At 37.1% G+C, this 12,529-nt stretch overlaps 1 protein-coding gene across 2 annotated transcripts; it reads left to right on the top strand.

Annotated features, from left to right (window-relative positions):
- The first annotated feature begins 1,059 nt into the window (after positions 1 to 1,059).
- Positions 1,060 to 12,105, top strand: LOC109171546 (actin-related protein 3). 2 transcript variants are annotated; one of them, XR_002052617.1, is made up of 9 exons: positions 1,060 to 1,459; positions 1,570 to 2,032; positions 2,236 to 2,382; positions 3,244 to 3,336; positions 3,754 to 3,873; positions 4,593 to 4,703; positions 4,827 to 4,945; positions 5,065 to 5,163; positions 11,462 to 12,105. XR_002052617.1 is itself a non-coding variant. In XM_019320585.1 (9 exons), the coding sequence occupies exons 1-9, from the start codon at positions 1,410 to 1,412 to the stop codon at positions 11,540 to 11,542; spliced, it is 1,290 nt and encodes a 429-aa protein (XP_019176130.1). In that variant the 5' UTR covers positions 1,060 to 1,409; the 3' UTR covers positions 11,543 to 12,105. The 2 variants fall into 2 exon arrangements, 1 of the variants encoding a protein (XP_019176130.1); XM_019320585.1 differs by having other exon boundaries at positions 4,820 to 4,945.
- The last annotated feature ends 424 nt before the right edge of the window (positions 12,106 to 12,529 follow it).

Below are 12,529 nucleotides of genomic sequence, written 5' to 3'. Positions count from 1 at the left end.
CATTTGCACACTCCAACATGATATATCGCACATACCACCAACACATTACTATCGGGGGATAAAAATAAATTAAAAAAAAAAAAACCCCTCACCCTCTGATTTGCACAACACCCCATCAACACATCTACATCGCAATCCAAAACCTCCCCGTCGGTTAAAAACATAAACACAAAAACAAAAAAATAAACAATAAATAAACAAAAAACAAAAAACCCACTTCGTAAATATATTCGCATTAAACGCCATCCTCATGCACTCATTAGACACTCACGCTTCGTACTGCACTAACTTGCACAATACGGTTTCACGACGCACAGACTCATCATAATATATGCACACCAATCGTAAAGCCAATAACAGTTCACATACGGATGCACATACCTATGTCCGTTTGCGCCATCACTGTGGCCGTTGATGTCAAACACACACTGCACTTTGAGTCTGATTGGCGAATGATTGCGTTCAGGAATCACCAGAATATCAATACTAATATATTACCGTTAATAAATAATCCAATCCCATAATCAGTTGATGCTTAGCATGAAATATATTCCAATTTATTTGTAACCATAAATAGCTCTTATATTATAATTACTTATTCACCCTTATGCATAGACTACTACCTTAAATGCAAAGAATATCTCTTTCAATCTCCTTTAATATGCAATGATCTAATGGATGTGAAGAGATCTCATAATCGCATCCATCTATATGACCTCATGGGATCCGGAGCATATATATATATATATATATATATATATATATATATATATATATAAAAGTTAATTAAAGTTTGTAAAGATATAATTAATTTAAAATTTTTCATAATATTTAATAATTTGTAATAAAAATTACAGTAGTGATTTCAAAAAAAAATTACAGTTATAAATATTTTTTATATATTTTTGCGAAATTTAAAAGCTTGAAAATAAATTCAATTAAAATTTATAAGATATTATAGAAAATTCAACTACCCAAAGGGTTGTTGGCGTGTTTGATTGCAAAGCAAAGAATCAAAAATAAAGAGACAAAAATAGTTTCGATTTGGAATCTTGTATTCCTCCTCTACTCTCTAGCAAAGTGCAAAGTGCAAAGTGCAGCGCAGTGTAGTGGTGTCCTTTCCAATTTCACTTCCATGGAAAGAAATGAAGCTTTCTCTTTACTGCTACTACATACATGAAGAAGAGCACATTCATTTATATTTGTCAATGAAATGAAATGGGTGGATTGAAACCCTCACTTCCCATTGACCCTTTCTTTCACTTACACTCAACGTCGTTGTTTCGTCCCTTTTTTCCCTCTACCGCCTCTCAACGACTACCATCACCCTCAAGCTTAAACCCCTCCTATTGGGATCTCCGCAGCGGATCCACCGCTATAGCTATTTTCTCTTTCTTTTCTTCTATACCATGGACCCTGATACCTCTCCCCCTGCTGTAGTCATCGATAATGGGACTGGGTACGCGAATTTGCGGTTCAAATGCTTTTGTTTCTTTTCCGCTCACAAGGTGTTCGACGTATTGTATTTCTTCGGTTGGGATGATCTTGACGATTGTTTGCTGTTTTCAGGTACACGAAGATGGGGTTTGCCGGGAACGTGGAGCCGTGTTTCATTCTCCCAACGGTGGTTGCTGTTAATGATTCGTTCGTGAATCAGCCGCGGACTTCGACCAAGAGCAGCAACTGGTTAGCCCAGCATAGCGCTGGGGTTATGGCGGATCTGGATTTCTATATTGGCGATGAGGCGTTGGCCAGATCTAAATCTAGTAATACTTACAATCTTAGTTATCCGATTAAGCACGGCCAGGTCGATGATTGGGATGCTATGGAGCGATTCTGGCAGCAATGTATCTTCAATTACCTGCGGTGTGATCCTGAAGATCACTATTTTCTTTTAACTGAGAGCCCCATGACTGCGCCGGAGAGTCGGGAGTACACTGGAGAGATAATGTTTGAAACGTTCAATGTTCCTGGGCTTTATATCGGAGTGCAACCTGTTCTTGCTTTAGCGGCTGGGTACACAGCATCTAAGGTTTGTATTCATTTGAAGGGGAACCGATTTAAAGCAGTAAATTTTATCCTCTGTTGTAGGTTTAAGAAAGAATCTTGGACAGCCTTCTTATTAGAGCTTAGCTGAGCTGAAAGAGTTGTTATTGAGTGATGTTTGGACAATTTGTTGCTTTGATAAAATTATGAACCTCTCAATATTTTAATGCAATTTGTTCTCTTCTTTAGTGTGAGATGACAGGGGTAGTTTTGGACGCTGGAGATGGGGCTACACATGTTGTACCTGTTGCAGAAGGTTATGTTATTGGGAGCAGCATTAAATCAATTCCGATTGCTGGCCGAGATGTTACTCTCTTTATTCAGCAGCTTATGCGGGTCTGTATCTACTGAGTCACAATATTTGACTTGTACTTGCCTACTATATAGTTGAATGAATTAGAGATATGCAAACAATTACAATAATATATCTTAGCTTAGCTGTCTCTTGTTAAAGGGATAAAAATGACCGTGGTACAGCCATCGATACAGTTCCCATTGAGAGACACGATAACCAACCAACTGCTATCTATATTGCATGTCCATTAGCTCTGTTTCAATGATGCTGAATAGAATGCCTATGGTTCATGCTCTATTTCAGCTTCTAGCCCCTTGGGTATTATTTTCCCCATAGGCTTTCCAAGCTCTATTCGGCCTGGAGCATTGATTCCCAAGATGATTGCAATGATAATAACTCCCCAGATGTAAACCTTTGTGCATTGCATAAGAAGACACGACTATTACTCCATCCTCATTGCACTTCCTTTCACATTAATTTGATAAGTGCATTAGTGCCTCAATTCATAGAACAAACATGGGCTTTTTTTGTTGTTTTATTGAAATTACTTTCTTATATTGTCCAGAGTAAATATGCTTATTTTTGCATGGGTACTGTAATATGGCTGTGGTCAAGGATTCTCTCAGAAGTTAGAAATTTCTCTGTATTTAAACAAACCTACTTCTCTGCCTTTGATATACCCTTTCATAGCTCTTTAGTTGCATGTTTTTCAATACTTTCCTAATGACACTTTAATGTTATAACCTCTACACTCTTGGGGATGGTTGTTTCTGGTGACATTACTATGTTTTTGAAAATTCTCATTGGTACATGGCATATGCTGTATTTGAATTAAGTCAAGGGATCTCTTACAGAACAATGGACCTAACTGCTAAATTTTCCTTTGCTGTTGTTTAATGTAGGAAAGAGGTGAGCATGTTCCCCCTGAGGATTCCTTTGAAGTAGCCCGGAAAGTAAAAGAAATGTACTGTTACACTTGCTCTGACATTGTCAAGGTATTTCTGTTGATGTCAGCCTCCATAATGGCATTGGTAAAGGAAGAATACAGTATTTTTGGGTGCTTACTGAAATAATAATAATAATAATAATAATAATAATAATAATAATAATAATAATAATAATAATAATAATAATAATAATAATAAAAAATATAGGATTCATGGGAAAATTTGAATGGAAAAAGAACTTGAAATAATTCCTTATTAGCCTGGTTCCCAATCCTTGGTCTCTTAGTATTCTTGGTTTTGAACCATGAAGAATCTAAACCTAATTTCATTATGCAGTTTCCTTTACTTCATATTTATGTTTGTGAATTGATTGTGCAAGTTTTGTGCTTATCATGCATTGTTTTCTTATCAGAAACTTAATATGATTTATAATGACTGATATTAAGACCTAATTCATGATTTCAGGAGTTTAATAAGCATGACAAAGAACCGGCAAAATATGTTAAACAATGGAGAGGTACAAAACCCAAAACAGGGGCACCATATTCTTGTGATGTTGGCTATGAACGGTTTCTTGGTCCTGAGGTTTGTTTTATCCTCTGCACTCAATGTTCTGATTATTTACAAGTGATTTTAACATTTATAACCGCCCCCTCCCCCCCCCCCCCCCCCAACCCACCCACCCACACCCACACACACACACACACACATACACATTTAGAGAAATATCAGCTAAATATAATGAGGTGGTTCTTGGAATGGCTGGATTTGTAGAGGTTGGTTCATGATTGTAGTAGGCGATAGTCGAGTGCCCGGGCAGAGCCTAGCGCCTAGGCGGGTGCCAAAATAATAGTGGCAGACTTGCAGTTTAACAATTTTAATGAGACTGTTTTCAACATTCAATCAAATAACACATCCAAATAAATGAAATAATGATAATTCGTAAGTCATAACATCAAAACAATATTAAAAAATAAAAATACTCAAATATGAAATCATCCAAAGATTCAAAGTATCAAACTAGTTTACGGACGGCTGCACCAGACAACATTAGACGAAATTGGTCAAAATCGGAAGAAATCAACCGACTCGGCCGAGTTGACCGACTAAGCCGATTTTGACCGATTTCGCCGCCTAGCTGGCCGCTTAGGCACCTGGCCGATTTTTGGGCGCCTAGTAGTGAAAGCGGAACGGCCTAGGGGCGCCTAGGCTGATTTTTACAACAGTGGGTTGGTTGTGACTTGTGCATTGGCAGACAGAATCACAGAATATGTTATTGACATAAAGGTTTGATTGCCTGTCAGGTTTTCTTCAATCCCGAGATTTACAATAGTGATTTTACTACTCCTCTGCCTGCTATAATAGACAAATGCATTCAGTCTGCACCAATAGACACAAGAAGAGCCCTGTACAAGGTGAAGTTAATTTGTCTATAAATTGAATTGGGGTTCTGTTGAAGATTTGTTTCTTGATATCTAGAATCCCTCATATAATCTGGATCTACAAGTTATAATATGTGCACAATTTTCAGAATATAGTTTTGTCTGGCGGATCAACCATGTTCAAAGATTTCCATAGAAGATTGCAACGAGATTTAAAGAAGATAGTTGATGCTCGTGTTCTTGCATCAGATGCTCGGTTGGGTGGAGAAATCAAAGTGTGGATCTTTTTACCTTCCCTTATTTTATACTTCAAACTGGCTAATGCACTTCTTTTCCTTTTTCACCTTATATATATATTATTTATGAAAGACCTAATGGAAATTTTCACTGTTAGGCACAACCGGTGGAAGTAAATGTGGTCAGCCATCCAATACAGAGATATGCAGTTTGGTTCGGAGGATCTGTGCTTGCATCCACTCCTGAATTTTTTGCGGTATGTTGATGACACGTCTAATTTTTTTTTTGATTCTTCAATTTTCTTTTGACAATTATATAAGTATTCCGTTCTTTTACCTATTGTCTTAGGGTTGTGTTTCAGAAAATATTTTGTTTATATTGGTAAAATACTTGACTTTTCTTGCTTTCTTGTTCAAGTTTTGGTAGTCTGGTTTCATCATAATTTAAAATTCAAAAGTTTCTTGTTTGGTACTGATGGGATAATATCCCACTCAATTGTAGTGTTGTAAAAATCAGCCTAGGCGCTAGGTGCCCCATGGCCGGTGGAATAATGGAAAATTGGCCAACTAGGAGGTTGACCAACTAGTCGGTGAACTAGGCGGCCTAAGTGGCCATTATTATTATTTTTAAAAATATTTGTTTGTTTTGTTTGTATGTGTTATGATTAAAGTATCATGTGTTTTTAGAGTATTATGTGCTATTGAACATTTATATTTTTTGGGAGGAATGCTTGTTAGAAGTCTAAAAAATCAGGGTGCCTTACGTAAAAAAAAAAAAAAAATTTTTTTTAAAGGTTTTGCACCTAGGAGGCCTAGGCACTAGGCGCCCATCAAATGCCCAATGTGGGCCTAGCTATTTTTACAACATTGTTCATGTTAGAAATTCTGAATTGTTTTTTTCTCAATTGAAAAATACAAGCCCTAATTTATACAAAGAAGAGGATTGATTATAGGGAAGAGAATCCTATAATCAAGGAAAGTAAATAAAAAGATCACTAAACTAGGGAAAGAATAAAATCATATCACTAATTACAGATCCTAAGAATATATGCATATCAATCTAATATTTTCACATATCAATTCTAATATTTCCACATATCAATTCTAATATTTCCACACTCCCCCTCAAGCTGAGTTGTATATATTATACAAGCCCAGCTTGGAATTGAATTCTTCAAAGCTCCTTCTAGGTAGAGCCTTCGTAAGGATGTCGGCAATCTGTTTCTTTGTAGGAATGTAGTTGAGTTCAATGATCCTCGAATTCACCTTCTCATAAATGAAGTGCCTGTCTATTTCAACGTGCTTTGTTCTATCGTGATGAACCGGGTTCTTAGCAATGCTGATGGCAGCTTGACTATCACTGTACATTTTGAAAGATGTAGGAGCTTCAATTTTCAACTCATTCAACAACCTTTTAATCCACATCCCCTCACATATACCTAATGCCAGAGCACGATATTCTGATTCTGCACTACTCCGAGAGACAACTGACTGTTTTTTGCTGCGCCAAGTGACTAGATTTCCCCATACATAGGTACAGTAACCACTAATCGATCGTCTATCAGTCAACTCTCCAGCCCAACTAGAATCCGTGTAGACTTCTAGGTCTCGGTTGTCATGTTTTCTGAAGTGCAAACCAAGACCTGGTGTCATTTTGAGATACCTTAGAATACGATAAACAGCTTCCAAATGCTCCTCATTAGGGTTATGCATATGTTGACTTACAACACTAACAGAGAAAGCAATATCAGGTCTGGTGTGGGAGAGATAAATTAGTTTTCCCACTAATCTTTGATAGCTCCCCCTCTCTACTGGAATTGGTTCCCCACTCCGATTTGTTTTTAAGTTAGGGTTCATTGGAGTGTCTGCTGGCTTACTTCCAAGCATTCCAGTTTCGTTTAGAAGATCTAGGATGTACTTTCGCTGAGATATAACAATCCCTTCCTTAGATCGAGCTACCTCCATCCCAAGAAAGTATTTGAGGAATCCTAGATCTTTGATCTCAAATTCTGATGCAAGAAACTTCTTGAGGTTTGAAATCTCACCTAAATCATCTCCCGTTAGGATTATGTCATCCACATAGACAATGAGAATTGCTAGCTTTCCTATTGAAGAGATTTTAACAAACAGGGTATGATCAGCTTGACACTGAGTGTATCCAAATTTTACAATTGACTTTGCAAACCTATCAAACCATGCCCGAGGTGATTGTTTCAAGCCATAGAGAGATTTTTGTAGTTTGCATACCAGTCGTCCATTGGAGTTCTTTTTCAAACCTGGTGGAATTTCCATATAAACTTCTTCTTCCAATTCTCCATTTAAGAATGCATTTTTTACATCCAGCTGATATAAAGGCCAATCACAATTCACAGCAAGTGATAACAGAACTCTTATTGTATTGAGTTTGGCAACAGGAGCAAAGGTCTCTTGATAGTCAACACCATATGATTGAGTGAACCCCTTGGCAACCAACCGAGCCTTGAATCTGTTGATACTCCCATCTGAATTATACTTGACAGTGAAAATCCACTTACATCCAACTGCATGTTTTCCTTGAGGTAACTCAACAAGACGCCATGTACCATTCTTCTCAAGAGCATTTATTTCCTCATTGACAGCAACCTTCCATTTGGGATCTCTTAGTGCCTCGTAGATGTTTGTGGGAATCTGGACAAGATCAAGAGAGGCAACAAAGGCTCGATACATAGGAGTTAATTTCCCATAAGCAACATACCTTTCTATTGGGTGACTAGTGCATGTTCTAACACCCTTTCGTTGAGCAATAGGCAAATCAAGATCATCAATAGCAGTAGATACCAACTCATGGGTCATAGAGTCCTTACCTTCATGATTTTCAAGGTCACGTAAGCTCGAATGTGTGTTTGAACAGTCCTGGCTTTGCATGTTAGCCTCTATATTTTGAAGTTTTCTCCTTCTATAAACACGGAGTTCTGGTGCTTGAGGAGGTGAATTTGGTAGAGTGTTTTCTGAGGATGGATGGTTGTTTATTAGAGGCGAAGATGGGTTGATTGTAGGAAGAGAGGATGACGGCTGATTGACCATGTTTTCTGGAGTCACATCTGATGAAAGAGGTAATAGAGAACTGGATGATGTAGGTGATAAATCAGGTTGAGTTGGAGTAGGTTGATGCTGGTATGGTAGGACATTAGGTGAAGGAAAGGTAGCCTGATTATCTTGAAGTGTTTCCCAAAGTTGATATTTGCTCAAATGCTCCCCCTGAATACCAGATTTGGGAAAGAATGATTGGTGTTCAAAAAAGGTGACATCCAAAGTATAATAAACTCTTTTTGTGATTGGAGAGTAACATTTGTACCCCTTTTGAGTATTAGAATACCCAATGAACATGCATTTGTGTGATTTGGGGTCAAGTTTTGTTCTTTTGTGATCATAGATATGGACAAAAGCAGTACAACCAAAAATTTTGAGTGGCAATTCCGAGGAAAAAACTGAGAGGTGAGGGAATGCTTGTAGTAACAAGGAGCGTGGTGTCTTGAACTTTAAGACACTACTAGGCATACGGTTTATGAGGTAAGTGGCAGTAAGTACAGCTTCCCCCCAAAAGTGTTTAGGCACATGATTTGAAAACATGATGGACCGAGAGACTTCAAGGAGGTGCCTATTTTTTCTCTCAGCCACTCCATTTTGCTGAGGGGTGTTGACACAGGAACTAATATGGACAATTCCCTGATCTAACAAGTATGGACCAAGAATTGAGTTGTAGTATTCTGTCCCATTATCAGTTTTCAAAACTTTAACTTTTTGTTTGAACTGATTTTGAATCATGGAATGAAAAGCTTTAAAAATTGATGCAGTTTCTGATTTTTCTTTCATGAGGAAAGTCCATGTGGTCCTAGTGTGGTCATCAATGAAGGATACAAACCATCTAGAACCATTAACATTTTTCACCCTTGAAGGCCCCCAAATGTCACTATGTATCAACGAAAAAGGTTGAGAAGGTTTGTAAGGATTGCTTGAATAAATACTTCGAGTATGTTTTGCAAGTTGACACACTTCGCAATGAAAAAACTTGGGTTTTTTATTGATAAATAAACCAGGAAATAGTTTTTCAAGATAAACAAAATTTGGATGTCCAAGGCGAAAATGCCACAACATGACTAGACTCTCATTGGAGACAGAAACAGAATTGAAACCATAATTTGACTTGGGGAAATGTTTATTTTCAGGAGTGTTTTTTAGAATATAGAGACCATCGCAAATTTCAGCACTGCCAATCACCTTCTCCGAGCCCACAACCTGAAATTCACAAAGCTTAGGATAGAATTTAGTTACACAATTCATGTCTCTAGTGAGTTTACTGATGGAAAGAAGGTTGCAACTTAATTTAGGAACAAAGAGAACAGATGAAAGAAAAAGTTCATCAGTTAATTTGACGGATCCTGTTCCTATCACGTTAGAGAGGGATCCATCAGCAATTCTGATCGTGGTGGGATTGGTACAAGGTTTGAATGTATGAAAAACCTTTAAATCACCTGACATATGGTCGGATGCCCCGGAATCCACAATCCAAGGACTTGTGTTATTGGAATTTGTAGCAAATGCGTGAGAAGTGGTACCTTGATGACTCATCATACTAACATGTGCTTCAGCGGAAGGTGGGATTGACTGTTGTGCAACAGATATCTGCCCAAAAAGCTTTTGTAGCGCCTCAAGCTGAATTTTTGAGAAAGGACTGACTTCATTTGGTGATGTTTCAGAGGTTGCAGCCACATTAGCACGGGATTGATCAGTACGGGGTTTGGGTTTCCAATCAGCAGGCAGGTAGTTGTGGCCGTTGAGCTTATGAGAGGTGATTGGGAGAGGAGAACTATCAAGGACTTGAGGAAGGTTAGGATGATTTGTGACAGTCGAGTGAGAAGGATGTGATGACCCATCTAAAGGTGAGGAATCAACTGGAAGGGTTTCAATAGGTTTAGACATAGTTGCTGGAGAGATTTGGTGAGGGAGGATAGAGAAGAGCTAGGGGTTTAGAGTCAGGCTCTGATACCATGTTAGAAATTCTGAATTGTTTTATTCTCAATTGAAAAATACAAGCCCTAATTTATACAAAGAAGAGGATTGATTATAGGGAAGAGAATCCTATAATCAAGGAAAGTAAATAAAAAGATCACTAAACTAGGGAAAGAATAAAATCATATCACTAATTACAGATCCTAAGAATATATGCATATCAATCTAATATTTTCACATATCAATTCTAATATTTCCACATATCAATTCTAATATTTCCACAGTTCAATCGGGTGAAAGATAGATGACTCAACTTGCGAGATTGACCCAATGAAGCCGGCAGAGTCAAACTAACTGTTAAAGCAATATTCCACCCTAAATACCCATTATACCACCAGTTATTCTATCATAAATCCCTGTTATTCCCATTATTTCTACTATGAATAAGTTCATTACTCTCCATGAATAGCCATTACACCACATTATTTCACGAGCCATTATCCATCATGAACGACCATGATGGCAGCCAAAAGTCCCTCACATTCAGTCATTCTTCCACTATAAAAAGGCTCCACAATCAATGATGGAAGGACACTGCATCATCACTCTTGGGCTCAACGAAATCACTCGATAAGCTCTTAGCTCTCCGCACTTCACCATAAGCTTTACTAAATTATTATCCGCCCAAGATCTTCAATGTACATATAGGCAATAATACTTAGTGTGTTCCATAGAGACAAAGAAAATCTGGACTGGATTGAAAGGCCAAAACAAAGCTACACTAATTCAGATTCATTTTGCCCACTCATTGCTCAACAATGGTTGATCCTAATCTTGATTCTGTTTTGGGAGGTTCCCAAGCAACCTTAGAACTTGAAATTAGGCCTTTGTAACCCAGGTTCTTGCAACGAGTTGAACTACATTGAGCTTTTTAACAATTTTTGTTCAATAAATATGTATAATGTATTAATGTAAGATGGTGTTAAAAATTTAGGTTGTACACTTTGCATCAAGATTGGAGAAGATAACTATTGAGCGAGTTCCACTTTTAGTTCTCGACTATTGTTGCATTGTCATATTAGTTCTACTCTTTTAATTTTGCCTCATTACATACTTGATTTTCATTTACTTGCAACAATTAATCCTCCATTTAAATTTATCATTCCACCATTAATAAAGAGGGCTAACATATAATTTCATCATTTAATTAAAAGAGTTTACAAGAAAGGGTGAGAAATTACATTTTGGGGCAAGAGGCTTGAATGATGAATTACATTATTAACCTCTTTGCTAAAAGGTGGAATTCCATAAATTTAAACAGATGACTAATTGTGCCAAGGAAATGGAAGTCAAGGATGTAATAATGCAAAATTAAAAGAGTAGGACTAAATGTGGTAATGTAACAATAGTCGAAGACTGAAAGTGGAATTTGTTCATAACTATTTTATTAGGACTGCTTTTCAAATTCTTAGCTCTTATGCTTGACCCTACATTTCCTTGTTCCATTTGCACTAAACCAATCTAGTCCTTTTGAATGACTTGATAAAGATGTTGCTATCTCTGCAGGCTTGCCATACGAAAGCAGAGTATGAGGAGTATGGAGCCAGCATATGCCGCACAAACCCTGTATTTAAGGGAATGTATTGATATGGAGGCCATTTGAAATTTGAACTTGATGATTATAAAGAAATCTGTTGGTATCATGTTCACTTGAAAAGGTCAACCATTCCAAGTTCACATGAGTTAATTTCTTCGAAATCCCAATCCAAAATCACATTGATGTATGCTTCCAGCTGGCTAGAGGCTTGTATAGATAGACTTGTTGATTCTTGCTTTATAGGAAACCTCTACCTTCATGCAGGAACCCTTTGGTCAATGCTTTTCCAGAAAAGTTGGTTTGATTTTGGAAGCTACTGAGCTGAATGTGATTATCTCAGCGTTCGCCTTTTAGCTTCATAAAGTTCTTACAGTATAACTCAGATAATTATGTTATTTCATTCGTTGAAAGATTGATATTTGATTAGAGGTTTAGAATCATGGTTTTGGTTGCAATTTGTCCAAAAGTCCGTCCTTGTATGTACTGTTCGTTAGAAAAATTCTTGTCATTTTCCTGGGATAGCTAATGTATACAAATGGATTTTTGTATCAACTCAAATGCTTGATTAATTATGCATTTGGACAGTCGAGATTCTGTTGCTATTGAATTTAAACGTCAAAAGTACTATGAAGTTCTCCATGAATTCTTTGATGTTATGTCTTTTAAGTTTAAACATGATGTAGCAGAGTGTACAGGTGAAATGTCGTCCTCTAGAAATTGAATTAAGACTGTATGGGTGAAATGTCATTTTTTGATACCAAGTTTAGAAAATATGCAAGAAGCTAGGGAAGTAGTAAGAGATCATATTCCCCAAACTAGGGAAGACGGTAAGCTAATGAGTGTGTTGCAGACCACACATTAATCACAATTCCTTAACAAATGTTAACCTTAGCTTGAGTTTCTACCTCTTTATGCAATAAATTCTAACGGCCTAATCCAAGTGCTAAATACAATTACTATTCACATATTTAACACAAATAAAGTAAAAACATAAATGGAAAGCATAAACATAGCAGAAGAGAAATGAAATGAAGGAT

This window comes from Ipomoea nil, unplaced genomic scaffold (genome assembly GCF_001879475.1).
Source record: "Ipomoea nil cultivar Tokyo-kokei standard unplaced genomic scaffold, Asagao_1.1 scaffold0319, whole genome shotgun sequence".
NCBI lineage: Eukaryota > Viridiplantae > Streptophyta > Magnoliopsida > Solanales > Convolvulaceae > Ipomoea > Ipomoea nil.
Note: the sequence above shows the minus strand (reverse complement) of the source record. Positions and strands in the feature narration are given on the sequence as shown.

Excerpts from the sequence above, each read along its gene's own strand:
- LOC109171546 (XM_019320585.1), top strand. The coding sequence starts at position 1,410 with ATGGACCCTGATACCTCTCCCCCTGCTGTAGTCATCGATAATGGGACT. Across the intron at positions 2,033-2,235 it reads CTGGGTACACAGCATCTAAG|TGTGAGATGACAGGGGTAGT; the intron begins GTTTGTATTCAT and ends TCTCTTCTTTAG. Across the intron at positions 3,337-3,753 it reads CTTGCTCTGACATTGTCAAG|GAGTTTAATAAGCATGACAA; the intron begins GTATTTCTGTTG and ends TCATGATTTCAG.